General features: G+C 40.0%; 4 protein-coding genes across 6 annotated transcripts in view; 1 reads left to right on the top strand and 3 right to left on the bottom strand.

Annotated features, from left to right (window-relative positions):
- Window positions 1-745: 745 nt before the first annotated feature.
- Window positions 746-5,693, bottom strand: LOC144085946 (phosphoglucomutase-1-like). 2 transcript variants are annotated; one of them, XM_077615644.1, is made up of 11 exons: window positions 4,896-5,693; window positions 4,249-4,411; window positions 3,833-3,979; window positions 3,629-3,754; window positions 3,311-3,501; window positions 3,060-3,214; window positions 2,691-2,806; window positions 2,484-2,619; window positions 1,877-2,060; window positions 1,669-1,797; window positions 746-1,385 (listed from the first exon to the last, which is right to left on the bottom strand). In XM_077615644.1, the coding sequence occupies exons 1-11, from the start codon at window positions 5,151-5,153 to the stop codon at window positions 1,296-1,298; spliced, it is 1,695 nt and encodes a 564-aa protein (XP_077471770.1). In that variant the 5' UTR covers window positions 5,154-5,693; the 3' UTR covers window positions 746-1,295. The 2 variants fall into 2 exon arrangements, with proteins under 2 accessions (XP_077471770.1, XP_077471772.1); XM_077615646.1 differs by lacking the exon at window positions 746-1,385 and having other exon boundaries at window positions 1,877-1,989.
- A 161-nt stretch (window positions 5,694-5,854) lies between these two features.
- On the bottom strand, window positions 5,855-9,424 carry LOC144085947 (angiopoietin-related protein 3-like). The gene is made up of 7 exons (XM_077615647.1): window positions 8,856-9,424; window positions 8,198-8,308; window positions 7,842-7,962; window positions 7,663-7,776; window positions 7,460-7,555; window positions 7,076-7,342; window positions 5,855-6,412 (listed from the first exon to the last, which is right to left on the bottom strand). The coding sequence occupies exons 1-7, from the start codon at window positions 9,354-9,356 to the stop codon at window positions 6,186-6,188; spliced, it is 1,437 nt and encodes a 478-aa protein (XP_077471773.1). The 5' UTR covers window positions 9,357-9,424; the 3' UTR covers window positions 5,855-6,185.
- Window positions 9,425-10,338: 914 nt separating this feature from the next.
- On the top strand, window positions 10,339-24,689 carry LOC144085613 (KN motif and ankyrin repeat domain-containing protein 4-like). 2 transcript variants are annotated; one of them, XR_013304195.1, is made up of 13 exons: window positions 10,339-10,701; window positions 12,577-12,754; window positions 15,693-15,750; window positions 15,884-17,191; window positions 17,626-17,686; window positions 17,920-18,207; window positions 18,305-18,389; window positions 18,464-18,683; window positions 18,757-18,899; window positions 19,180-19,380; window positions 19,466-19,584; window positions 20,312-20,343; window positions 24,291-24,689. XR_013304195.1 is itself a non-coding variant. In XM_077615075.1 (12 exons), exons 3-11 carry the CDS (start codon window positions 15,735-15,737, stop codon window positions 19,556-19,558), a joined length of 2,415 nt encoding a protein of 804 aa, XP_077471201.1. In that variant the 5' UTR covers window positions 10,339-10,701; window positions 12,577-12,754; window positions 15,693-15,734; the 3' UTR covers window positions 19,559-19,584; window positions 24,291-24,689. The 2 variants fall into 2 exon arrangements, 1 of the variants encoding a protein (XP_077471201.1); XM_077615075.1 differs by lacking the exon at window positions 20,312-20,343.
- Window positions 20,732-26,581, bottom strand: part of LOC144085612 (low-density lipoprotein receptor-related protein 8-like) — a 39,064-nt gene continuing 33,214 nt past the window's right edge. The window contains exons 13-18 of the mRNA XM_077615074.1: window positions 26,283-26,422; window positions 25,764-25,905; window positions 24,841-24,993; window positions 24,261-24,536; window positions 23,470-23,538; window positions 20,732-22,735 (exon numbers count right to left, since the gene is read on the bottom strand). Coding sequence (XP_077471200.1) covers window positions 22,377-22,735; window positions 23,470-23,538; window positions 24,261-24,536; window positions 24,841-24,993; window positions 25,764-25,905; window positions 26,283-26,422 — 1,139 coding nt within the window. The 3' untranslated portion in view covers window positions 20,732-22,376. The remainder of the gene's footprint in view (window positions 22,736-23,469; window positions 23,539-24,260; window positions 24,537-24,840; window positions 24,994-25,763; window positions 25,906-26,282; window positions 26,423-26,581) is intronic.

Genomic DNA, 26,581 nt, shown 5'->3' on the forward strand with positions numbered 1-26,581 from the left:
GGATCTTCACTAACCTAAGAGGTAAAATATGGAAATCACTGGTGAGAGAGCTGAGTCCCGAATGCACTGTGCCATTGACACTACCTCTAGCACCACTTTAATCATAATTTTGTTTTTTTTTATTACTCTTCTACATGCATGATATCATCAACATAAGAATGTTGTCAAAATAATTCAGAGTTTTTGTACTTTAAAAGTGGTGAAATTATGGTGAAATTATCAAAAAAAATCACACATTTTCATGTATTTTTACTTTTAAATTCTGAGAATGGCTCTCAAGATATAAAATTAGAAAATATGAATTGTTTCGGGCTCTCTCTGTCAAAAAGGCTCCAACCTCTGTACTATAGAGTTCAGACGACCCCCCCCCCCCCGTTTATTATTCAACCGATTAAATAATAAAATTATGCGAGCATGAAATTGTCATTACTCAAGTTCAAGTCGTTAAATTCAACCGCTGAGGTGAATGCGAGTTGCTTCATTTTCCGATGACTTGTGACTGTCAAAAAAGGATGATTTGTGTGCACTAGTTACGTTTTAATATTGCGAGATAAAAGTCAACTCTTCAAAAATGAGACATTATTAATCATGAAAAAATACATCATTTTTTAATAACAAAAATAAGACTGAACAGAATAGGTGGCGTGTAAAAAATAGATACTATATACAATGTCTGATTTACACATTCACTATTTTAGCATATTGGTTTAATATCACCTGTAGAAACAATAAGTCACCTGAAAAGTAATTTGATAAATATGGAAGACAATGGATGTTGTCTGTATTTTTTCTTTAAATTCCACAGGGTTTGAATTTAGGTGCTTGTGGATATGCATGAGCATATTGCAAAGTTTTTTTTCCTTACGCATTAGCATACATCAATTTCACTCCAATTTATGGTCGTCATTCACTGATGAGTTTTCATTTTCCACAAGAAGCATTTTGACATTTTCAGGTGATATTTCACAATAATGGGGCTAGTAAAATAGACTTTTAGAATAAACAACCAACTTCACTATAAAACATATCACTCCTTACTACTTGTGATGACCAACAAAGAAAATCAAGGATAAAGCCATTCGTAAACTAAAAATAAAAAGCTCTTTAATATAGCAAAAAAATAAGCATTACATTATTTTGTCTTCAAAAAAAATCAACATTATTGCTACATTGGAATATAAAGTTAATATTCTGATATAAAGGTTTCACTGTGGTAATAAGTCAAAAGTCCACCACTGAAATGTGTGTGGTTGTGTTTTGAATGAAAGCCATTGTGATGTCACTTGTGGGATAAATCATGTGATAACTGACGGACCAGTTCGACCAGTCCTATGATGGAGCTGAGAAATTTTCAGAGCGATTGTGGCTAATGGTGCCAACACCACCTGTCAAAAAAAAATAAAAATACAACAACAAAAATATAAATTAAAGAATTAAAAACATTACAAAGTAAATTCGACATTTGGTAAACTTAATTTATTATAAAATAAGATTTAAAAAAGCTTTCTTGCAATTCACAGTTGAGTGGACTATAAACTCAAGCCCTGATAATTTAAATATTATTTTTTAAATTAATATGGGGACACCATTTCTTTTATTTTTACCATAACAAGAGATCATTAGCTTCTTGAGATACTTAACTGATGGGTTCTTGAATACTATATTCACCTGTGTTTCTTGAAAAATGGCTTCCTTGTCATAGGTTTCCAGGTAGATCCGAACGGTGGCCCCATCACTACTTGTACCACCGAGTCTGTAGATGATTCGAGAACCATCAGAGAAGATAATCCGCAGACCCTCCAGAGAGATTGGGAAATTTCAGATGTCTGACCAGCACTTGAAATATTGAAATAAGGTACTGCCATATGTAATGTACTTGGTTCCGGGTGATACTGCTGTCAACTGGGTCCGTGTATTCAAAATTGTCTGCTTTTTCCACTTGGTAGATTTTGTCTTCTACTGCAAATCGCTGCCTCACAAAATTCTTGTCTGCAATCATAAGCTCAACATCCTCCATCATTTCACAAGCCGCGTCAATGTCAATGTTTTCATAGTCATACCTGGGGGAAAAACAAGACAAAAAGCATCCAACAATGCTTCCTTCATACAGCATAGAAACATCTTAATTGCTTATTATTGCACATTTGCAGTGTTTGATTTACTTCCAATTGACATTCTAATTTTCTTTTCAAGTAGCAAGGTAAACTAATTATTTTAAAGCAAGTAATGCCCACTAGATGGCAGGAATTATCTGAGCAACGCATTGTTCTCACCTACCAATATTTTTAACTCATCTGTTTGCCCTCATGGGGGAAAGTGAGCATATGCCATCTGAATTTAAGTCAGCAAACCACTTAAACAAAATTAAAACATTCACATTCATGTGAAATTTTGAGCTATGAGGTGAGAAGGGATTTTGATATATCTCACTTTTTGATTTATTTAATTACTCCAGGTCTAAATGTGTCAGTCTTTGAACACACCTGGTGAAGTAGTTTCGTCCATATTTTAGCCAATGGTATTGAAGTATTTCTTCCACACTTTGCCTTCTTGAGGCCATGATGGTCAGCCACGCCAGTACAGCCCAAAGACCATCCTTCTCACGAATATGATCTCCACCTGAAACATAATGTGTCAAAGCAATCGGATTGTGAAAATACTAATAATTATGTTATAATGCTAAGCAGTACTTGTTCCAAAACTTTCTTCACCACACAAAGACAGTAGTCCCGCGTCCATTAAGTTTCCAAAGAACTTCCACCCAGTGGGAGTTTCATATAGCTCTATTTTTGTTGCTTTGGCTACTCTGCAAGAAGTACAAAAATAGAAATTAATGGACACAGGCGCAAACTGAAATACAAGAAAAGCAAATGCAAAAACTTGAAACGTGCAAGCAAGCAAAAAAATACATTTAAGGCCACATTTTTTCACAGAGCTTTGATTTTTTTTAACTAAATGGAAGCACTATTGTCAAATACAATTCCTTCAAGTCAGTTGACATAACACAGACTTGCCTGAAAATATTGGTCAAAATTTGAATAAAATAACACGCACTTTACCTGTCTAAGGCAGCACTTGTGGGCATGCTGCGGGCCAAGCCCCTCACCCCGCTGTGCTGAAAGTAGGGGATGCAGAAGATGTTGTCAGCGATCACGGCCAACGAGTCAGACGGGGTGACAAAGAGGCCGTGCTTTCCGAGGATCATGTTTCGATCCTAAAGTCAAACAGTCAAGACCAAGTCATTCAGGTCTCGGATGTCAAACCCTAGTTTGGTTTTAATTTAAAAGCATTTTGGCTTCAATTGTTGTACCCCATCGCTGTCAAATGCTGCACCAAAGTCGTATGCTCCATCTCTCATGATGTCAATCAAGTCTGCAGCATAGATGAGGTTTGGATCGGGACGATGACCTCCAAAATCTTCCATTGGGACACAATTAACGGCACAATTGTCAGGACAGCCGAGCTCGTCGCATAGTATTCTCTTCACATATGGACCTACCACTGGAGAGAGGAAATCGGCAAGTAGGGAACTGGTTCACACATTGACTGATATCACAGCAATTTTGTAGTATAAGTTTAGGCGTTTCAAATGTGCCACTTTTTTTGCACAAGAGAAAAAAGCTCTTACCTCCATGCATTGCATCCAGTCTTATTTTGATGTGATTCTCGCCAGAAAGAAGCTCCTTCAGAGTAGCAAAGTCGAAGATGTTTCTCATCAAGTTGGCGTAGGACTCGACGGCATCCACAATTTCAACTGAGCACAATCACAAAATGGTAAGAAGCTTTAGGTTGAAATCATTAATTTCTCAGACATTGTCATCCTTCATTTTACCTATAAAAGGTTTGAATTTGTTCTCCAGATCAAATGTCTGTTTGCCTAGAGTAGTGAGATCCAGTCGGAGTCCGGGGCAGATGGCAAACTCTTCAATGGTTCTGCTGAGCTGAAAGATCTTGTTTGTAATGCCATCATTGGCTGGCCCTTGGTGAGGGAGAATGACTCAGTTTAGTTTTCTCTTTGTAATGAATGTCTCAACCAAACAATTCCTGCATCTTCAATCATCCAATTAATCTCAGAGTAATGCTGTACTGCTACCTTGCACACTCTGTCTATCTCATTCACTACCACTGACAGCAGTTCAAATGGATTGAATGCCACACGCAGTCAATGACAGCCAATGCTTGACTTTAACTAATCCTTCTCTTGGCAGTTGCTCCCCACCATGCTTCTTCCTGTCTCACTGAGCATACCTCCATTTGCAGTGTTGAACTTGATTCCAAAGTCCCCGTCAGGTCCTGCTGGGTTGTGACTGGCGGTGAGGATGATACCACCGATGGCTTTGAATTTCCTGATCACGCAGGAGCAAGCTGGTGTGGACATTAACCCATGGTGACCAACAATGAGACGACCCACCTGGGGAAATGCCGCAGGTAAATGTCTGTGTGACCTCACGTGCTTTGCTGGACTGCTGTGAGCAGGGACACCAATTAATATTGGATTTGATGTGCTATGGTTCTTCATTTGGTTTGACATTTCACTAGTTGGGTGTAAATTGAGGCACTTAAAAAACACCACACCTCCTAAATCTAAACTTTAACTTCCCAATGGACCCTCTTGTCTTTATCATATTATCCCCTACAACTCACAATGACCTACGTTGACGTTTGCGTCGCCCCATCCTCACTATAGTCGGCATTAATGCTAGGATGACAAATGGTGGACTCATCAGATGTTTCTGGCATTTGGCAAATATTGAATACTTTGGCCTAAGCATTAAAATATCACCAAAGAGGTACAACAAAAACAATGACGAAATTATAACCAGCAGATACAGTACATGAGATGCACAAAGTCACAGTTCTAAGGATGCTAAATGAACACACCAAGTGCCACTGACCCCATTGGCTGCTGCCATCTGCACAATGACTTCAATAGCGGTTTGGTTAAAGAAGCGCCCATCTCCTCCCACAACCAATGCAGAACCCTGACGGTCACGAAGATCAATGGAGGAAAAGATACTTTGGATGAAGTTGTGCAGATAGTTCTTCCTGGACTGGAAGACGTGGACCTTTCTTCTCAGGCCATTGCTACCGGGTTTCTGGTCAGAGTAAGGGGACGTCGGTACAGTCAAAACACGTAGAGGACTGTTGTCCATCTTTGTTGTGGAGTTTTGCCTCGAGGCAAAGCTTTAGAGAAGTTGTTGTCTGGAGGGGAAATTCCCCTCGCAGTGTGCACAGACTGACAGTGGTCCTTACTGCACCTAAAATAACCTTCCAATTGAATTCGTGCGTACACAGAGAGAGTAACTAAAGACACTCCTTCACACATGTGCAGCGAAATCACTGTCAAGCCATAAAGTTGTGTTTGGGTGTGTCTGTGTTGAAGCGCTGCAAGCAAGGCGCAGAGTTATGACATGCAAGATAAGGATGGCATCTTACATTGAAGGAGGCGCATTAGCAATGAGGTGGCAATTACAATATCAGATGACTGAAAATGAAAGGAGATATATGGCTCTTATCACGCCTTTAAAAAACACATTATCAAATCTAATAATAGACGCAGCATAGCAGTGTAGTTATCAAGACTGCTCCTTCACAGTAAATCAGTTTCTTCAAGGGGGAATATTTAGGAGAATGATCTGCACTGCCCTCTATGGACTATGACGTGGACACACAATTCTTCTTGATCCACAAATTAGGGTAAACACAAACAAATGGAATAGTTCTACATCTCATTGCTTTTCCCCCTTTTTTTACAGATAAATATGAAAGTAACAGCTCCAAATTAAATTGTGAATGGATATTGCATCCTTTGTGGTCACAGCACATGTTTTCACTCAAAAAAAACAGAGGTAAATGGCATTCACAATAACATTTTTAAGAACAGAAATGGGAGTGAACTCCATATTACATTTTACAGCAGTAGATTTTTAAGTAAAAGTATATAATGAAGCAGACATCCACATTTAAAATTTTACCTTGGACTAAGTTTAGCTATAGGCAGTAAAATAATAGTAGGCTTGATTTGGGTATTTCCCTCAGCGGTTGTACTGAGGTTTCTTGCCACTGGCAGCTCGCTAACAGTATAGAAATTGATGGCTATGTGAAATTTATTTTTCAATTTGATCACCATTATCACATACACTAAATGGTTCTGACCCCTACACATGTTCTTCATGGTTTCGTATTTACTGTGGAACATCTGTGCTATTTGCGTGAAAGCCACCTGTCTCTGAAGATGTTGACAAAGGGTTGAAGGGATGAACTGATATCTGCGTGAACCTTAGCAAATAAGATGCTTTTCGACCAGGCTTTAAATGGATCCCTGTTCGACGGTCCAAACGTCCCTTATGTCTCACAAGGAAATACCTCCCGTTGAAGTTGGTGTCCTCGCAGCTTTTGAACCACCAACCACCTGATGTGAGAAGCAATGTTAGATAAATGAAATGCATCTAAAACATGATACCGCTTTGAAAGTGTATATTTAATGGTAGGTTTTTGCAGTTAGAATGATCGTAGAAAAGATTTAATATACTCATTTTTATATAACTTCTGCAAAAAATTAAATGCATATAAAACAGTATTAGTGCTTTAGAAAGTGTACATTAAATGGTAGTTTTTTTGGAGTTAGAATGATCGTAGAAAAGATTTAATATAATCATTTTTATACCTTCTTCCATATATGTAACCAGTTTTAATGATGTTCACATCACTGTCTCCAACCAAGGTCCGACATACAGTGTTATTATGGCAGTCGAACGTGCTGACTACTGAGATAATACTATTTGGATTAAGTACTGTGCATGCACAAGAATTGACATCACCATCAGGTATCACAATTGCCATAACACAGTAGTAGTTAAACTATAATGTTTTTTAGCAATATTTTGTTGTTAATTATCTTGGGGGTAGTTTCTTTTATGGCTTTACCGATTTTTTTTCCCAATTGGACAATTCCTGCATCAACATCTGCTAGTAGTTTAGCGTAACTTTTACAAAAAAATGTAGAACAAAAATGTTGGAGTTTTCTTTGCGTAGAAGTAACAACCAAAACAACATAATGTCGTAAATAGCCTACCTGTGTGGGCACAGCTGGAATCCCAGTTCTTGCCATTGTGCCTGTCCTTAGTGGAGAACGTCATGCCTGTTTGATTCTTCAAGGGGTCAGCAAGATCTCCTGACAGAAGCTTGAGTTGAAGAGTGTAGCTACTCTCTGGACCGCCAAGGTCAAACGTATATTCAATAAAGCGTTTGGTCTGTTTCCAGTCTTCCAGATGGATGTGAAGGACAGAATTGCCCTGAGCAACCAGAGAGCGAATTTTACTGAGACCCAGCCAAAACTCCCCTGCAAGAGTACACAGTTGGCCACAAATGAGAAGTTCTTGTATATAAGACAGAGACGAACTTGATTTTGGACCTCTATTGCACCTCATAGAAACCCAGGTCACTTGCTTTGACATACAGTGAAAATCTCCAAATCCATTTTCATATTTTTCCCAAGTTTGGTCAAAGTTGACAGAGCCGTCCGTTCTTCGCTGAATGACTGTTACACCATGTGCTAGCAGAAAACAAAACCAATGTTTTTTCCAACTTTAATTTGAGCAGCAAGATGGTGTCGAATCATGTTTTACAATTTACAAATGGAAAAAAATGTATATTCATTACCTGCACTCATGTCACAAAACACCATGAAGGGCTTTGACCCATTAGGTTTGATTGGGTACACACCACTGCTTTTCTCACCTCTGATGAACAGGTCGCTGCAGTCCACTGGGAGATCTTTTAAACAAAATTTTACATTTTTGGCATTTGCACATTGCATGCTGTTCTGATGGTGATCTTACCCAGCGCTGCAGAATTGTTGCTGGAGTCAGAGTCCAGATAAGGACTGAGTGTTGGAGTTTCGCTGTTGAAGAATTCAAGCTTCCTTTCAACCGTATCTTGGGCAAATGTACTGGCTGTAAGCTGGTGCACATTATTTGAACAATAATTTATCCACACGTCAGGCAATCATCACAGTGCCTCAATATAAATGCACATACTATGTACACATGCGCATTTTGTTAGAACCCAAACATGACCAGTATCAATTTCCCTGCCAGTAGAAAAAAATACGTTATGCTCTCATGTCCTCGTGATATCTACAATTACAGCAAATTTTGGCGGTTAGACATGTCATGAGAATGGATGTTTTCACAACCTTTTCTTCCAGAATGTTGATCTTATTCCTCTGGTAGATGAGTTGATCACTTTGGTCCCTCACAGCCTTCAACAGCTCGGTGATGCTTCGCTCCTGGCCGTTAATCACTCCCTAGTTTGTATTAAAAAATGTAAAAAAAGTTTAAGCTCTGTTAACTGCTTTTACAGTAATTTCTGCTGCTCGCTACGGTTGTCTTTGTGAGTGAGTTTGTAACTATTAAAGCTGGAGCACACGACTTGTTCAATTTCAGCAAAAAATACTGGTTTGGGAATATCATTTTGTTTTAGTCCTGATAGCTGTTTAAAATTCATTTTTGAGTGCAAAATCCAAAACGTAACAGTTTCCTCTATCACGGCAAGTTATTGATTTACCATGTATGTGGTTACTGAATGAAACCAACTAACTATATTCTTTGTAAAACCATTCATTCATTCATGTACTGTATCGTTTCATACTCTTGAGCATTGTGGGTGTCAAAAAAAATCAATCACGACAGTTTCCTACATATTTAATTTTTTTTCAGCTTATGTAAATATTAAGTAGCCTCAATTTTCAGTATTTCATGGATGTGTTACTTTTACTCAACTTAATCCACATAAAAAATATAGAATTTCTTTGAAGAAAAAAACAAAAAAAGTATAAATTCCGCCTGACTCACCCTCAGGCTGTTGATCTCTACCACTTGCTCTCCATTCAACATTCCCTGAGACAAACTTCTCAACTTCTCCTCCATGTCTTCAACCTTGTTCTGCAGAGAATTCTTTTCCTGCATGATGGTGTCCACCTTGGAGTTGATTTGAACAGATATGTCCTTAATCACTTCATTATTAGCCTTCAGTACCACCGCCGTCTTTTTCAGCTCTTCTTCTTCTACTTTGATTTCAACGGCCAGCACAGAAAGTTTGTTGAACGAATCATCGAAGATATTGAGCTTCTGGAAAATCTCACTGATTTGTCTTTTGGTCTTGCGCACAAAGTCCCGCATGCTCTGGCCCAGATGAAGGAGGCCATTTGCCAGGACACGTACTTCATCAAGCGCCACGAAGGGTGAGCGGATTTCAGTGAGGGTCTCGGGCTGGACGGTGGGCTTCTCTTCGCCACACAGGACAGGGAGACAGGTGCCAGCTAGGACAACCAAATAGATCAGAGATGTTTTCATGTTTTGTTCTGCTTATCCCGCTGCCGAAAGCCGTCTGTCTCCCTCTTCTGTGACTGGCTGAAGAGACACGGACGGTCAAAAATCATGCGGTTTATGCACTGTCACCAGTGTGTCAATGATTGACTTGGATCAGTTCCTAGATGGATTGGAGTCTCTTCTACTACCTAGTCTCTACTAATATCACATCATACTTTGGAGCACCAATATGACTTCCAATAAACAGCCTAATCTTATCATCTATAAACACCTAGTTGATAGATACAGAGAGCTCTAGACAATGTTTTTTTTACGTCAACCAAACTGTAATTTTAGGGTGGCCAGTAGAACATTTATAAAAAATAGAACCACAAAGTACACTGCATATTATATCATTCTTGGTATAAACAAAAATCAGGAAAACCGTCAAATGTTCATTGTCAAATTAACAACAAACAGTAAAAAGAACTATATTTGATTATATTTTATATACAGTATGTATATGTAAGTGGTGTTTTTCATCAGACAATGGTCAAAATTACATACTATATGGAAGTGATGGTAGTGACATCACAGTGTTCTCTTTCTCCAACTGACGTTCAACCAATCAGAAGAAGGAAATTGGCAATGCCACTGTTGAAAATCATGAGTGGATTATTGAATCTTAAATCTGACATTCAACCAACCTGAAGAAAGAAGTTGGCAATGCCACTCTGTAAAATCATGAGTGGATTATTGAATCTTAAATCTGATTGATTGAAAAAAAAGATATATTATCACATGCATTGGGCAATGGCAGATTATATTGACCTATTAGGACAATAATACTGAAGCCTGTTTAGACCAGGGTATTCAAACTGATTCCGCAAAGGACTGCACTGGATCCTGGTCTTTGTTCCAACCGATCCTGTGCAGAAAGTTTAACCAATGAGGTGTGTCTTCTAAAATAAGTAGCACCTGACTGCAATCAAATGATTACACTTGCATGATGTGTCTTTTTGTTTCAGTTTGAATGAAAAACTGCACCTACAATGGCTGACTGCACTGAAGCTACCAAACAAACAATCAAGAGGATTGGGACCGATGCCTAAAGTATGATCAGCCATCTTCAGAGGAAATGCCAATGTCTGTCTGTTAAATGTTAACCACTGGTGGAACAACAGGGTCGCATGAGGCCCTTGTTGTTTACACAGTAAACATAGTTACAACTCTGACTTCAGCCACAAGCTCGCCTGATTTCAGCAAAATAAAATGTCGGTTGCAATGTGGCCCACTTTTTGGGAGGTGAGCTCTGCCATCATGTGACTTCAGTGACCACTGGCCTTGGAACGGGAAGGCGTGTCGAAGAAGGCGGGAAGAGACATGGATGGTAATGTAATCTTAACTTCATTTCATTGTGGGGTAAAATTTGGATTGCCAGAAATGTTTCAATGCAACGAGAAATTATACTTGTTTCAAGTTTATCCGTCGTCCTACTACTTGCGCATGTTAATTAAATTCTGTTATTATTATTATGATTATCTTGACTGTCGTAGTTGTTATGTCTCGTTGATTTTGTCTGAATTTTAGATTGCTTTTTTGTTTGTTTGTTTGTTTTTCTTCTGCCAAATATCCCCAAAAAGTTTTTATGAATCAAAACAATCCTATGTTTTGGTTTACATTTTAGTTACTGTTAAAGGACTGTTTTTACCAACAACTAGAAGCGCAGATGACATATTGGTTACAAAACAAAATACCATAAAGTCTGAAATGTAATGCCATACAAAGCCTCTTAGTTCAAATGAATTTGACGTCTATGTCCACCAATGGGAGCCAATGGGTTGAAGGGGTGGTCTTGAACCATAGGTCACCGTTACAAGTAAATATTATGCTTCTCTTGACCAATGCAGAGACAGCACAATGCATCACTCCTCTCACAACCAGCCACTATTATATAACGCATGTCGATTGGTTGACGCAATAGTACACTTCAAAGGGGTTGTCTTTCAATTTCTGATGAATGGAAAAATAGTCAAGCACTGTTATTTGATTAAATGGCGGCTTAGCTACAATGCATGTTTAATCCATTTTAACTGGAAGGGCTGACATGCAAATGATTACGTTCTGCGCCATTAGTGATAGTCTTCCAAGCCAATTGAAATGGGGTTACCAGTCAATGATGAATGGCAGCCCTCTCAGTCCTAAAAAACTGGACATCTATTGCTGCCAATGGCAGCGAATGAGTTAAATATGACTCAACTCCAAGTGTCTCTTAGAAAGTAAAGTTTCTCCAGCATGTGTACAGTCTGTTAAAGCAATAAAGCCTGTTTTTTTCCCTTAGTGCTGCCTCCACGGTGAACCACAAACCCTCAAGGAGTCAGTAGTCTGCTTGTATAATGGAAAATGCTTTTTGTAATGTTTCTAATATTTATGGATTCCTTTTCTATCATTTGTGAGGGACATAGCAAGGTAGAAGAAGCTTAAATTTCACTCTGGCTCAAGTTTGGGACAGGTGTATTCACTGAAGAGTACACAAGCCAAATCAGGAGAAGCAAAAAAACAGTAAACAGGAAAATAAAATTAGTTTTCACTTCCAATTGAATAATCCTATCCTCACGTCTTCAAGTTACAGGCAATTCCATGGGTTTGCTGTGGTTATCCTTGAAGAGATACGCAAAAAGTGCACCCACCGCCAATGTTGAAATGATCAATACAGGCTTAGATTGCCATCTTGCAGTTCAGTGCAAAAATAACATGGTAAATGATATAATAATTTGTGAATAATTTCTCCCAAGTTGCGTCCACAGCCAAACTATAAAAAAACCAACTGTGAATTATGATCTGGAAAATACAGTAGTTTTATTGTCTTTACAGTGAGCAGATGAGAGGAAAAGAGGCCAAACAAGTAACCACAAAGAATGAAATGTATGCCCAAAGACATTCAACCTCTATAGATGTCACCATGCCCTCTGGTCTGCCTTCTGCTGCCTTCACATACATTTCATAGCAATGGGTAGAGTTACACATTCAGCACAAGGGAGGTCCAGGTCTGACCCATGGATTACTATGTGCCAGTTTTTCTTATATTACACCCCACCCGAGTAAATGCCCCATCTCGTCATATAATGCCGCCGTGCTTCCAGACAAACAGCTGGCTTTCTCAGCAAAAAAACACGCCTTGACTGTGAGAATGTTTCTTCATTTTAACCGCCTAGTAGGACGGCATGTTCACAAGCCCCTCCCTGCTTTCTTCTGTCTTTTTCAGAAGAAACCCAGCTTCTGTTATGGTGGAGGCTGCACGCACATTTGGCATCTATCAAACAGACCCGGCATGTCACTCTGCCTGACAGCACAAGACACGAACATCCTCACCCACAAAGTCAGGACGCACTGTGTTGAGGGATAACTGTGGACTACTTTTACCAGCAATATACAGCATAGAGGTGAGTTTTTTTAATGTCTTCTCAAAAAATTTTTTTTTCTAAATTTAGGCTGGAGAAAGCCTGTTATACGGTAAATACCTTTTAGGAAAACAGCTTTACTTTATTATTGCCAGCACTGTAAAGTATAAAGGATTGACACATACTGTAACTGTATATAATGATGTATGTTGTTGTAATCACACACAAAGCTGCACACGTTTAACCTTTATCCATTAATGTAGCATGGCGTCCTGTCTTGCGTGAAACTCTGGCAGCTGCTTTAGGCAATGAGCTTTGCCTGCAAATAACCCACACCGTAATTTGGATGCCACAGTGTATCTCCTACTCTGCTGCTATTGTATAGTATTCTGGGATACTATGACATGAGAGTCCACAATTACCACACAATACCACTGGCTACAGACTGAACACAACAGAGTGAAACTATCCCAAATAAGTTTGAAGGCCAAAATCAAGCCAAACCGCTGGTTTTAGTATCAAAATGTCTTCCAGTTATGCTGTGGAAAAAGACAGAATCTGCAGCCAAAAAGTCATGGAAAGGGAAGATATTCTAGGAGGAGAACAAAGATCATAAAAAGAAGAAGGCAAACTATTTTACAGATGACCATTGAAAAGCAAGACAAGATGGAATGAGCAGACGTCATATTTTAAAATAAACCAGCAGACAATGGGAGCTCATGTTCAGGAGTTTAAACCAATGGATGATGTTATTGCTCTTTTTTGGGTGATATAATTCCAATTAAGAGTATTTTGAAAATCTGTTGAAGATAGAAACTGGCCAAGAAGGCCAGACATGACGTCACTTATTGTTATGGCATTCAAATAATTAACTTTTGACATTCTCCCTATCAATAACAATGAGATGCGTCCAATCTATTTGAACTGGGAAGGTTGACAGTGATTGATTTTGGTGTCAATGGCAACCAATGAGTTGAAAACTCTGGTTTGGAAAATCCCAAAGGGATTAAATGCATTCTTGATTTTTAACTTTGGTTTTCACTGAGCCAATGGTCATGTTTTCAGGGGCCTCTTTGGGGTAAAGTGACTATTTTAACTCAGTTTCTTTCTCTTTTTGTGTGTGGTGGAGACGGACCAACAGCTCCAATCACAGACAATTAAAGCTGTGCCACTAAAATGTGAAAATTGTTAAGGGGTGGATGACTTCTGGGAGATTCCTAACCCAGATCCAATATTGTTTCTTTAGCGGTCAGGTTGGTGAGTAAGAAATGTATGACTATATTTAAGTGTAAGAAAAACAGTGGCTGCACAGCCTTGTTTGTTTGTTTAATTTACTACCATTCTAAAAGGTTTCCCACATTGACAGTGTGGAGATACAATAATATTTTCTTCAGTAGTGATTTGATTTTTTATGATGTACATATTTTAAATTCACCAAAGAATATTTTTCCTTCCAATTTTAAGTAATTTTAAGTATTTGACCCAGTGATAATCTGCCCATTTCACCAAATAAACTGAGAGATGTCTACATCTAACCTGAAGACACGTATAACACATCTTTACACCACATGTATGTGCTATAAGTTAAGACATGTCAGCATGTGTGCCAAAAGATCCCTGCTAAATTTAAAGCCCAGTTGCATACTTGCCTTTTCAGTCAAAGTAATATAATCCATGCAAGTAAAATATGCATGTTGGTCTCCATGCATTATACAATCAGATCATTAAATGTTTGCCTGGTACAGAGTCCATGTACAAACACCTAACCATCATACATGTATTCCATCTGCTCTCCACGTGTTTTAAATAATGGAGGTCAAATTCCACAGCTAAGCCATTTTTGAATTAGTTGTTTATGGCATTGGTGGCATTGCAGAGTGCCTTAGTGACAGGCAGAGGAAAGCTAGAGAAACAAAGGAGAAGACTAGATTTAGTTGACAGCAAGTGCAAATACATTATATAAAATGTGTTCTTTAAAATAAAAAAAATACTGCGAAGTGGCGAGGTATTATAGTACTGCTAATTTGTGCTTCAGTTCCATGAATCGTCATTTGTTACCCTGGAAAATAGCTTTCAAAAAGCTATTAGTTTAACATTCTATGGAAAGATTCTATGCCAGTGCTTTTACAGATGATTGCAGGAGGCCTCATTTTGTGACTATTATTTAAGAAAAAGTTAGGTTTTGGATTCATGATGGTAAGATTGCTCTTTTCAACGTTGAATGAAAATGCAACATAAAAGACGTTAAAGACTGAAAAATGTTCGAAAAAGAAAGTGGATTTTAGAAAGGAGGGAAGCAGTGAGTCATTACAATGCTTGTGTTTTTGTTTTTGGTTTGTTTTTTTCCTGCTGGCCATGGCTGAAAAGCTTGAAACATAGTTGGTTATTCTCATCCCTCATCCTGGACGGGAGGGTAGTAATCAAGTGAAGATCAGACATGCCACAGGAGAATAACAACCATCCGTGTGCATGGAGGAAATGAATCAGAGTATAAGTGAAAAAGCAGCAGCAACACATCTCTCAAAAAAACGTGATGGATGAAGAGGGAAAGCAATTAAGTGCAATTGTTTGGGTTTTGTGCATGAAGCTGAAACAGTGTCAATGTTCGCCCTATCAATGAGGACTCTTCTCCCTGAAAATACCACAGTTAAACCGCAGTCGAATTCCAGGAGCACAGTACTTTTAGTTTTTTTTGCCCACAATTCATTACCTGATAATTTATTCAGATTTTCCGCTGCATATTTACAATCACAAGCACTTACCACTTTCATCTCTGTGGAAAAAAGGTAGGTGGACTGGTGGGCAGGGGTTAGCATGTTGGGCTCTCAGTTCTTGAGTTGTGTGTTTGATACCAGGTTGGTCCTCACACCTTTATGAAGATAAACGGTTTGGAAAATGAATGAATGAATATAAAAAGGTATCAGGTACTTATTTTAATGTCTGTTTCTGTTTGAATTTGAATTTTGTTCCATTTTTGACAGACAAATCTACCAGATGATGTGACAGCAAACCTGGAAAAATTATGGAAAAACGAAATGGTATGACATTGCAAATGTTTATAAAGTCATTACAAAACAAATTCACAATTACTCTCGTCTCAATGGCAATGAATTAGCCGAAATGTGCAATTATATTAGAATATTTAATGATTAATCCTAAATGTATTTCCAGGTAAAATGGATACGGACAAAGCTTCAGAAATTGGCATTAAAGGCAAACTTCCATACTCAGTGGAAACCCCGTACGGTTTTCGTCTAGACTTGGACTTCCTGAAATATGTTGACGATATTGAGAAAGGGAGAACCATCAAAAGAATCTCCATCCAACGGCACAGCAAAGGCCCCCGGGTGAGCACGTTTCCCAGACAGGCTAACCCCTCAGGATACAGCTACCGTCAGAGCCCCTGGGGCTCGACCGGAGCTCTCAGCCACAGGTCTCGGCTCTCTGAGGAACCGCATCGAGGTCCCGCTTCTTGGTTTTACGAACACAGGTCGCCCATTTCACGAGCGGAAATAGAGGCCAAAATCCGGGAATTCGATGAGCAACCCTTGGGTGAGCACATCCGACCTCATCTCCTTCGGGCCTCTAGTCTGCCCCTTACGGTGCTTTTGAGACAAGGATTGGAGGAGCCCGGAATCCTCCGAAGTTCAAAAGAACATCTCGCAGAAAGAAACCAGTCTTGTGAAGACATTTTTGACTCTATGAACAGTCCCAACACTCAGGATTGTTCAGGTCTGTTGAAGCGCTTAAGAGATGCCTTGGACCATGTGGAGGAGCTGGAGATAGAGGTACGGGTCATTCCTGACCTCAGAGCACAAATCTGTCTACTACAGGAGGAAAACGAAAAACTGAGGTCACACAATCAACCACTCTCCAAGAACAGGACCTTCAAATCACCACGCCCAGAACAATGTCATCATCAAGTACGTGACCCTGCACAAGAGTGGAGGACCAGCACAGATCTGGATGAGCTGCTGACAGTGACGTCTCTCCAAGCTAAAGTCGCACTACTGGAACAGAAGCTTCACGAAAAAGAGATGGACCCTAATAGGGTCTCTGGGAAACCTAAGCACCAAAAGAAGGAAAGCAAAGGCAAAGATGAACAGATTGATAACCTGGTCGCAAATCCTGGGGTGTGGGTCCATGCAGAAAGGGTGGTGGTCGACCAGCAGGAGGACAAGACCATGACAAAATCTCAATGTGTCAGCACCAATGGAGAACGTGCTGATTCCCCTGAAAAATCTCTACCAGTGGAGGTTTCTGCTGACATGTCTGTGGTCATCCACCACATCACCAGGCTCAAGCAACTCCTGGAACAACAATGGGAGTGTTTGAGTGAAGTAGAGGAAGAGAAACATGTACGGCGCACGAGTCCCAAAATGATCTCCTTGCAGGAGGAGATGATGGGACTCATCAATATCCTGACCTCATACTGCACTCAGCCTGGACACAAACAAAGACATGCTATTCAAAGAAACGGTACGACAGAATCCATTTTATACTGATGAGTAATATTGAGCCTAAAATTGCGAGAATTAGAAAAATGATTCACTAAATTTGTGTACACGTGTTATATTTAGCGTGGTACTTTGAGTGGAACTCTTTGAAATTGTGCTTAATGGAAAAGTTTGCAAATCACTGGATTAGAGCAGCCCTGAATTGGCTGTCCACCAATCAGCCTACTGCCCATAGTTCGCTGGGATTGGCTCCAGCACCCCTTGTGACCCTTTTTAGAATAAGCAGGTTGCAAAATGAATGAACAGATTGGATCATTCACTTATTGACTGTCAGCTTTCTCAATAACCCAACATGCATATTTGAATTTTATAGCCGTAAGAGTGGTTTTAGTTCTTTTTAAAAACACTTTCAGAAAAGAAAACAGCATCAATTTGATCAATATACTTCATTCAAAGGTGGGGATTGCGCCATGACAACTGACACTGGAGTTTGGATCTCCAATGCTGCTGCAAAAGGGTTAGTGAATAATATTTTTACCTCACATGCATAGAGGAAACTTTTCACTTCAACTCACCGGCTGCCATTGATGGTGCTTGATGTCCAATCTTTTTGCCTGGGATGGCTGGCAATGAATCATCACTATCACCCTGACACAAAAGCTTTCAAATATTTGTTTGGATTGACTCGACTGATAAATACATACCATCAGTTTAATTCACTTTATTTTCTGTACTATACACAATACCCAGATGCAGAATTGACTACAATCCAGCTGGGGAGGACAGTGCGTCACAGATGGCTTGTAGTTCAGGACAGGAAGAGAGCACCACAGACCCTTGGGAGATGGCTCCAACCCAAGTGTATACAGAACAAGAAAAGACAGCGATGGAGCGAAAACGGCAAGTGATATCAGAAGGAAATGGATGGACAGATGGAGGGCTGGCAGCTGTTGAAGCTGCTACTGCTGCAGAAATGGCCAAAATGCCCATAGGAAAACAGATGGAGGATTCAGGCTCCAAAAGAACAACGCAAGGCAGGTGAGGGTCGGCCAGTCCTCCTACCAGAACACAATAAGGTTTCTCCTTGCTTACGTTTTTCTCTAACATCTCCCTTTGATTTTCTTCCTTTTTGAAGCGAAGCGGTAAATGCCGACTTCATGTCAGCATGTCTCTACCTCAATGAGCACATGGACAACATTGAGGACCCTACCAATGACACAGTGCGTACACTTGTAAATCTTACAGGCGGCACTTAAATAGCTCGTAATTGTGGGTTTTCTCCTCTTGGTTGAAGAGGAAGGCCCTTGTGGTGCTTTTCCAGAACTGGTTTGCTGCAGCAGCAGAGGAGAATTCAGTAGCCAGTAAGGTAGCTGCATACTTGAAAGAGGTCAAAAAGGCAACACCTTCCTTACTGGCTTTCCTTATCAACCTGGCTGATGATAATGGCAACACAGCCCTCCATTACAGTGTTTCCAATTGTAACTACAGTATTGTTAGTCTACTTTTAGACACAGGTAAGGGAAAACCGTTTCATTTTTTGTAAAAAGTAAAAGAAAAATGAGACAAATTATATCTCCCTGGCATCAGGAGTAAGTGACGTGAACTTCCAGAACAAAGCGGGATACACAACAGTGATGCTGGCCTCACTGACAGCCCCCGACAACCCTGGCCACATGGAGGTGGTCCGCAGGCTGATGGAGTTGGGCAATATTAACATCCGCTCCAGCCAGGTAAATAACTACCAAAAAACCTTTGACTGGGGCTATAAGAAAGACACACTAATATGAAAGCTACCAATTCTTCTTGTATGGTTTACCACTTTGTGAGCTAATGTTTGGCTAAAATGAAGAATGAGGCGACGTTTAACATTTTTGGAGCAAGAGCACTTTTAAAGGAATTTGGGGGATTTCATCCACAGTCCAATTATGATAATCATAGCACATTTTAAAATAAAACAAGTGGCTTTGTGTGAATGAATTCTTTCCTTAACCGAACACTTCACATCAACAGACTGGTCAGACCGCTTTGCACTTGGCTGTGAGACATGGACGAGTGGTGATGGTTCGCCTGCTGCTTAGCTGTGGCGCAGATGCCAACATCCAGGATGGTCAGGGAACCACAGCCCTCATGTTTGCATCTGAGAGAGGCTACACTCATATTGCAAGATTGTTGCTGGAGAGGACTCAGTGTGATCTGACCCTCACTGATCAGGTGATATTGGAAACAAAAAAAACATGGTAACCAGACAAACTTGAGATTTTTTTGCATGTTTCAAATATGTTTCCTTCATTTTTAGGGTGGACGAACGGCCCTCTCAATCGCCAAGTTCAACTCCCACAGTGACACAGCTACGCTCCTGCAAGCCCATGCCAGGGCTCAAGCTCTGTAGCCAAATCTGGGAGACTTCTCAACTATGTAAGCAAGACAATATACTTTAAGTTATACTCTTGACCTTGTTTCATAATTAAGTGGAGAACTTTAGGACTTATAGAATTTACCTTTTTTTTTAAATCCACATGTTCAGCATCCTGAGTGTTTTATCATCTCTTTCTCTGACCCTTAACGATGATAGATGTACGAGATATTTTAACTGGTTGTTTTGCCAGTGGTCATTTAATATAGCCGTTAGTGGCAGCGAATAAGTTAAGATAACTTGGAAAATTAGAGTGCAATTTTGACAAATTCTATTGCTGCTATTTACACATTAGTCTAATCTTTACTTAAGTAGAGTTTCCTGATACTGATTTTTGGATTAGATTTTTGCCCAACCAAGAACACCTTTTTTGTCTGTTTTTTTAAATGAAGTTTTCCAATTTCATTTTTTAAACTGCTGCACAACTGAAGTTTAAGAAATACAAAACCATAAGATTATTTTGTCACCTACATCTGTGCACGTTCTTTTTATATGATTTGACATTTAAAGTAATACAATGGCATATTTTGATGGCAACTTAATCAGTGCCCCGTCCTTTTTTACTCTACTTCCAAATAATACCAGCAGATGGTGTATCTCCTCCACCACAAATTTAAGATTTTGGGAAAAACAAAAGTCATCAGCAAATCTGAAATATATTAATGCAATATGTTTGTGTCATAGTTAATGCACCAGTATGTCATAAATAATGAATACTTTTTTCTTCAGATGCTGTAACCAATTTACATCAAGCACTGTTAGTAAGTATAATACTACTCTATACCAGGGTCGTAAAAGAGATTTAGACAAAATCTCTTTCAAGTGTGATAAGTAATGAGAACTGTGATACTTGAAAAATCGTTAACGCTTCACTGGAGAAGAACACACACTAATTTGCCCACAGAACTCAAGTTCTACATCTCTGAATGACATCAATACTAATACCCAAATGGTGTTTAGGTTTTGTCAGGAGGCCCTTACCTTCAGAATGATGAAAATACATCTTCCTGTTAGTCATTGGCTGGATTAATTTCTACATCACAACTACCTTATAAATACTGCACGGGAAAGCTCCCATGAATAGCAAACAATTAACACCTACACGCCAAAAGTGATCCCTGAGCCACTAAATAAAGGACAAACACTCAATGAGAAAATGCCCATTGAAATTTTATATACCAATATATCATGAAATTCAAAAGTCATACATTACAGAAAATCAATAAGTTTGAATTAAATAAGTCCATCTTTGCAAATATCCATTTCTTTTTAAATGAAACCAATAATAAAGAAACAACAACCCCAAAAAAGGCACGAACAAACAGATTTACAGTAACAGCAACATGTTCACTGTAATGTAAATTTTGACAACAAAACATCAAGCGAGTCCACTGTAGCTTATATGGACTAACGCAAAAATAAGGCCCCAACCCCCCCACAAACAAAACAAATAAAAAAACATTGACGCACATGAAAAAAAACAATGCTGACAACTTTGGTGAAGAATTTAGATTTCTTCCAAGCAGGGAATTCAGTGCTCTCTTTATACAAATAAATTAATATACCTGTGAACACTATCTAAAATCTTATTTACATCATGTCTTTTACATCAAGCCTATTTTACATCATTAAAAACCTTTTGAAAAACATATTTACATATCAATGAGTCAAAAAGCACCCTCATCGCTGTCATACAGACACAATTACGCACCCATTCATCTACACATTGAGCACAGCTTCACAAACTTCCATGCGACACAGAAGGCATTCAAAGAGGGTTGTGCAACAGAGTGTAAAAACCGTTCAAATATGGCCCTGGGATGAACATTAGAAATCACATTAAGTGTTACAGTCAACACCCACTCGCACAAGCATTACACAGTGTCAGAATCAGGGAGAAAAGAAAATGTGATATTTGTCTTTGTCAAACCTATGACAACACCTTTTGGGCCCTCCCACTCATATCACAATAAATGGCTGAATTGTGAAGCAACTACTCATGCAGGTTTGTTTAGGGGAGCAAGTGCACAATGCATCTCCATCTATTCTCTATTGCTGTGTGTATTTATGTAAATTGCAGGCATACGCATAATTGCAATATTCCCTCCTGACTAAAAGTTGAGACCTCACAGCGTTTCAACATCACAGTAAAACAGAGGTATCCATATTTCTGCTCCTGAAGCACTTTTCCCCTTTTAATGTAGTAGTACTTTGTAGACTGTTGAAGGTCAAATATGAATACTGCTTCTCAGTTCATTAGCGCATAACGGCACTCCCAGGTGCAGACTAAGAAAACAGCAAAAAAAGTTTTTTCTTCAAATACAGAAAGGCTCCAGGAATACAATTCCTTTTAACACTGTATGAACCTGTACAGATTGTCCCATCAACGCAGATCCACATTTTCCATGGCTACCTGTTTGACAATGATGGACGTTAAATCCTTTTGGACTAGGAGAGTTGGCAGGGAACGGTATGAGCGTCTATCATGGTAAATGGCAGCCATTGAGGGGAGAAAAAAAGGTTCAATTATTGATATTGAATATCCACTCTAAAGCAAAGGACAAACCCAGTTTGGTAACTGAAAATGGCAAACAACATGACTTCATCGGCAAAAATAGATCCAGCTTCCACAACAAGAAATTGTCAAAAACGCTAGAATTAGGAAAATTGGCATATAACATGGTATTGGATGATATGTATGCCCTTTTCCTCGGTGACCAGAATCACCTTTGACCTCGCTGATGTGCACGTGCCACTGTCGCCATGTTTTCCCCCTGAAGCCGCAGCTTGTGGCTCAGGCAGTGGCGAGCATGGGCTGTTCCGTGTACCAATGAGTCCCCGGATCGACCACGCTACCCCCCAGCGGTAGGGTGATAAACTGTGGGCAGGCACCACCTCCTGAGCTCACCACTCCCATGCCAACGCTCTGCTGGTATGGATGGAGGTGGTGAGCGTGGTGCACGTGGTGCCCCTGGTGTCCCATAGCGTCTGTCCGACCGATGTGGATCTCGTCCTCTTCGCCCTCGCCGGTGGTCTTGCGGTAGACGGGATTGTCAAAGTTCATGCTCTTGGTGGAGTTGCGCTTCCAGTTCCGCCATACCAGGTAGACCCCGGCGCACACCAGGCCGAACACCACTGTGGCAATGACAGGAACTGCATGTGTTTAACACACAGCCGCAGAAGGGGGGAGGTTGGCAGCGTTAATGAAGCATCATTGACCCATGGCGTGAAATGACGTGCGGGGAATGGCGTGCAGGGAAATAATGAAGAGGCATAGAAATGTGATCAAGAAGCAAAAAATGAAAGAGGAGTATGTTTTGAAGATCAAAACATGCATGTTGTTGGGGATGTGGGATCAAATTGGAGAACCCGGAGAAAATCCAGGCAAGCCCAGGGCAAACATGCAAACTCCAGACGGGGTGGTCCAAACCTGGGATTGAACCCTGCCTTTCAGTACTGCGAGGCCAATGTGAAAACCACTCTTCCATTACCAAAATTCTTTAACGAAAATTTCGGTGAAAATAAAAATTGTGATATTTGGCACTGGACAACTGCACTGTTCAAATCGTATGTACCTCCTTTCTGAAATATGGGTGAGGGTTCCTTCAACCTGTCTTCCCTCTTTTTGTCTGTTTTACATTGTCCAAGCAGTTAAAAAAAGAGCAATGTGGGTGTGCTAACCTTTACACTTACACAGATACAGGGGTGAGATTGCACCAGCTGTGCAAAATTAATAAAGCAGCAATGTCCGACAAACAGAGAAGAGAAACTTTTGGCCAAACTTCTCTACTGCTACCAGACTAGATGATTATGAATAGAATACATCGATCACAGACTCCAGGGCAACAAGGAAAGACAAACAATGAGAAAGGTTTAACGTGACTTACCAATAGGGATGACCACTCCTAAAACAGCAACTGTCATATTGTCTCCAAGAAGGAAATGTTCACTTCCAGCTGGAAGAAGACATTAAACAAGGGCCATTAGAAGGAGACGAGATGAGAGAATGACAGAGTGTAAATAAAGGGGAAGGTTCATTAAGGAATGAAACGATGTGAGAAGGAATGAGTGATAAGATGGGAGAGTAGGGGAGGGCAGATGGAAGGAAAAGGTAATAAAAAAAACTGGGTTATGAGCCAAAAAGTAGTAAATAGGTAGTGCAAGTGGTCCAATCAATCACTATATGAATTGAGTTATCATAAGTCACTGCTCCATCTTTCTTCAGGGTCATGCCTTTTATATGTAAAAAAGGTCTTTGTTCCATAATATCAGTAAGTAATATAAAAGTGGATGGGTGTATGATGGATATGTTTAAATTCTTGTTGTAATGCATTATTTCGTTGTATATATAGTAACATACACCTAAAAAAAAAAAAAGGTAACCGAGCGGTGACAAAAATGGCTAATTAGTTAAGAATCAAAATAATAGTTGGCACCCTTCGGTGACTGTTGTTTTTCCCCCTCTCATATAAAGAATCGGGGCGCCTCATGGTTAGTCAGTTCTCCCCATGTATTTGTCACAGGTTTTATTATGTTTCTTGGGCAGGTTGTAACTGACAAATGAGTTCCTTATGCGTTTCCAATGCAACCCTCATGGAAATGAACCCTTAGTTACAATGACAGATCTTTCCAGATACAGCAAAGTCAAACAAAAAAGTCAAGTAAACAGCTTGCTTACAGTGTTGTGATACGCTGCTGTCCCCTGCAGGTGTAGTGGACTCAACGGTGACGGTGGCAGTTGAGTGCGACCCAAGCGCTTTTGACTCCTGTGATGAAACGGTCTTGACAGTGCCGAGAGGCGCCCGTGGCTCTAGGGCAGCGAGAGGTGACGTGGTCAAACGCAGGGTGGTGTCAGACTGCGAGACGCCTCCGGAAAGTGGCGTAAAGAATTCTGATGTCGGAGTAGCCATCACGAGTGTCCGGGTGGGCAAGGGTGCCATGTCGTTTCTTGGTACTACACAAAATGGTTAAAAAAAAAAAGTTTAACCTTTAGGGTTAAACTCATGGACAAACTTTGAGACTGTAACTTAGATTTGATATTTTTATAAATGGAAATTCACTCACACTGTCACCCACGGGAAAAAAATAAATACAATTGGATGCACCATTTCAGTCTAGGACTTGATTTTCATTTATTAACAAAAAAACACTAAAAATAACCTGGATACAAACCTCAGGGAAAAGTAACAAAGCAGGTATGAACTTACACCCCTTTAAAGACCTCATTATTTTCCAGTTCTTCCACTCCAAAGTCTTACCTGGCACACAAGCCCTCATATCGGGGCCAAGGTCTTGACCATCGGGGCAGGCGCAGGTGTATTTTGGAGAGTGCTCAGTAATCTGGGGTGCCTTAAGGCACAAGTACTCGCAGCCTCCGTTGGCCACATTGCCCAGATTACAGCTGTCTGGACCTACAAATAGTAATGGAGAAGAATCTGGATAAAGTTGCATTTGAGATGAGATCCTATTAAATAAAGAGATCCATAACAAGTGAGAAGAACTCAGAATGTACCAGTAATTAGCTATTTGGGTTAACATGTTTGTGGTTGCCCAAGCATCATCGTGAGCTCTGACCTACTTTTTAATATGGAATCTGAACTACTGCAAATGACTTAGCACTGTGGTATGATGTTGTATTGCTCATTTGTATAGTATTGATTTTCGGAAATTGCAATGTGATAGTAGTGCAGTTAAGAATTGGATTAGTTTGCATAAATCCTCTCAGAAGGCCCAGGAAAAAATGCATTGACTGATGACAGCATATACATTAAACTACCGAACTGAAAGATTAAGAAAAGAAATTTTTGCACGTGATATGTCGAAGTTACAGCACCAACATCTATCTACACGTACAATACAAGGATTGCGATCCTATTCTATAAACAGCCGGAAAAAAAGACAACAAATGCAAAGCCACCAACGCTGTGGTAAATCAATTTGCCACTATTCCGTGAGGAAATCAGGTTGGCACCAAGTTTGAAGAGATTGCTGACTGCTTAGCCCTTTGATGAGTACACCACACTCACAAACCTCACCGCATCATTTATTGATGCGTGCGGCTTGACAAAATCCCACAGAGCGGTCGCATAGAAGTGGTTGAACTCACACACAATCTCACTGTCAAAGGGTGTGATGTAGCACATGAGAATGTGTGTATACACTGGAATACATGCGCACACACCTTGGGGTTGTCGCAGTTGGTGGAAGACAACAATGTCGTGTGGGTCGTTGAGATTTTCAGCCAGAGAGTGAATGTCTTGACCAGTCAGCCTGTTAGCCATGAAGACCGACGCCTTGTCTCGATCTGTCCAATAAATACGATCCTACACAAGAATATTTAAAAAACTTTTAGTGTTATGTTAAATATGTCAAAAGAATGTAGTGGCCAAAGGTACAACTATTGGAAAAGGCTTCCCGGCTTCTCTATATTGCAGATACATCTGGAGTACATCCCCGCGATGGCGTTCACTGTATATATTACCGAGGACAAATAGGGTTTTTTCACAATATGTCACAAAGACGTCATAAGCTGGCCGCACAAGGACAAAAAAATGGACCTGCTGAAAGGTGCTATACATTTACCATTACAGCCTGCTATTCTAATAAGAGCTATGAATGATGATACCCCAGACACCTGGCAGTGCATAAGCCTTGAAAGATAATGTGAGGTTACAGCCAATAAATCTCACGTGACACCAACCTCAAACACAGCCAGCGCATAGGGGTGTCCGAGCATCTCTGCCGATGCTATGTGTGTTCGGCGGTGAGCTCCATTCAAGTCCACACTGGCAATGTGGTGTAGCTTAGAATCCACCCAGTACAGACGACGGTTAGCAACATCTGAGAGCACAAACACCAACAAAATTGATGTTTTGCCACAGGGCACGTTTGCACTCTGACCAACAAATCCCATCATTGATTATGTTGAAGAACAGAAGATTATCTCGATCAGATGTTCTAACTTTGTCTGTCATTAGCTCCGTGTAATGTTTAATGGCG

This window comes from Stigmatopora argus, chromosome 12 (genome assembly GCF_051989625.1).
Source record: "Stigmatopora argus isolate UIUO_Sarg chromosome 12, RoL_Sarg_1.0, whole genome shotgun sequence".
Classification (NCBI taxonomy): domain Eukaryota; kingdom Metazoa; phylum Chordata; class Actinopteri; order Syngnathiformes; family Syngnathidae; genus Stigmatopora; species Stigmatopora argus.

Coding starts and splice junctions, on each gene's coding strand:
- LOC144085613 (XM_077615075.1), top strand. Junction 18,208..18,304: donor AAAAGAACAACGCAAGGCAG/GTGAGGGTCGGC, acceptor TCCTTTTTGAAG/CGAAGCGGTAAATGCCGACT. Junction 18,390..18,463: donor AGGACCCTACCAATGACACA/GTGCGTACACTT, acceptor TCTTGGTTGAAG/AGGAAGGCCCTTGTGGTGCT.
- LOC144085947 (XM_077615647.1), bottom strand. CDS start 9,356: ATGAAAACATCTCTGATCTATTTGGTTGTCCTAGCTGGCACCTGTCTC. Junction 8,309..8,855: donor TAGAGATCAACAGCCTGAGG/GTGAGTCAGGCG, acceptor AATACAAACTAG/GGAGTGATTAACGGCCAGGA. Junction 6,413..7,075: donor TTCCAGCTGTGCCCACACAG/GTAGGCTATTTA, acceptor TTCTCACATCAG/GTGGTTGGTGGTTCAAAAGC.
- LOC144085946 (XM_077615644.1), bottom strand. CDS start 5,153: ATGGACAACAGTCCTCTACGTGTTTTGACTGTACCGACGTCCCCTTAC. Junction 2,807..3,059: donor ACAAGTGCTGCCTTAGACAG/GTAAAGTGCGTG, acceptor TACTTCTTGCAG/AGTAGCCAAAGCAACAAAAA. Junction 1,386..1,668: donor CCATTTTTCAAGAAACACAG/GTGAATATAGTA, acceptor TTTTTTTGACAG/GTGGTGTTGGCACCATTAGC.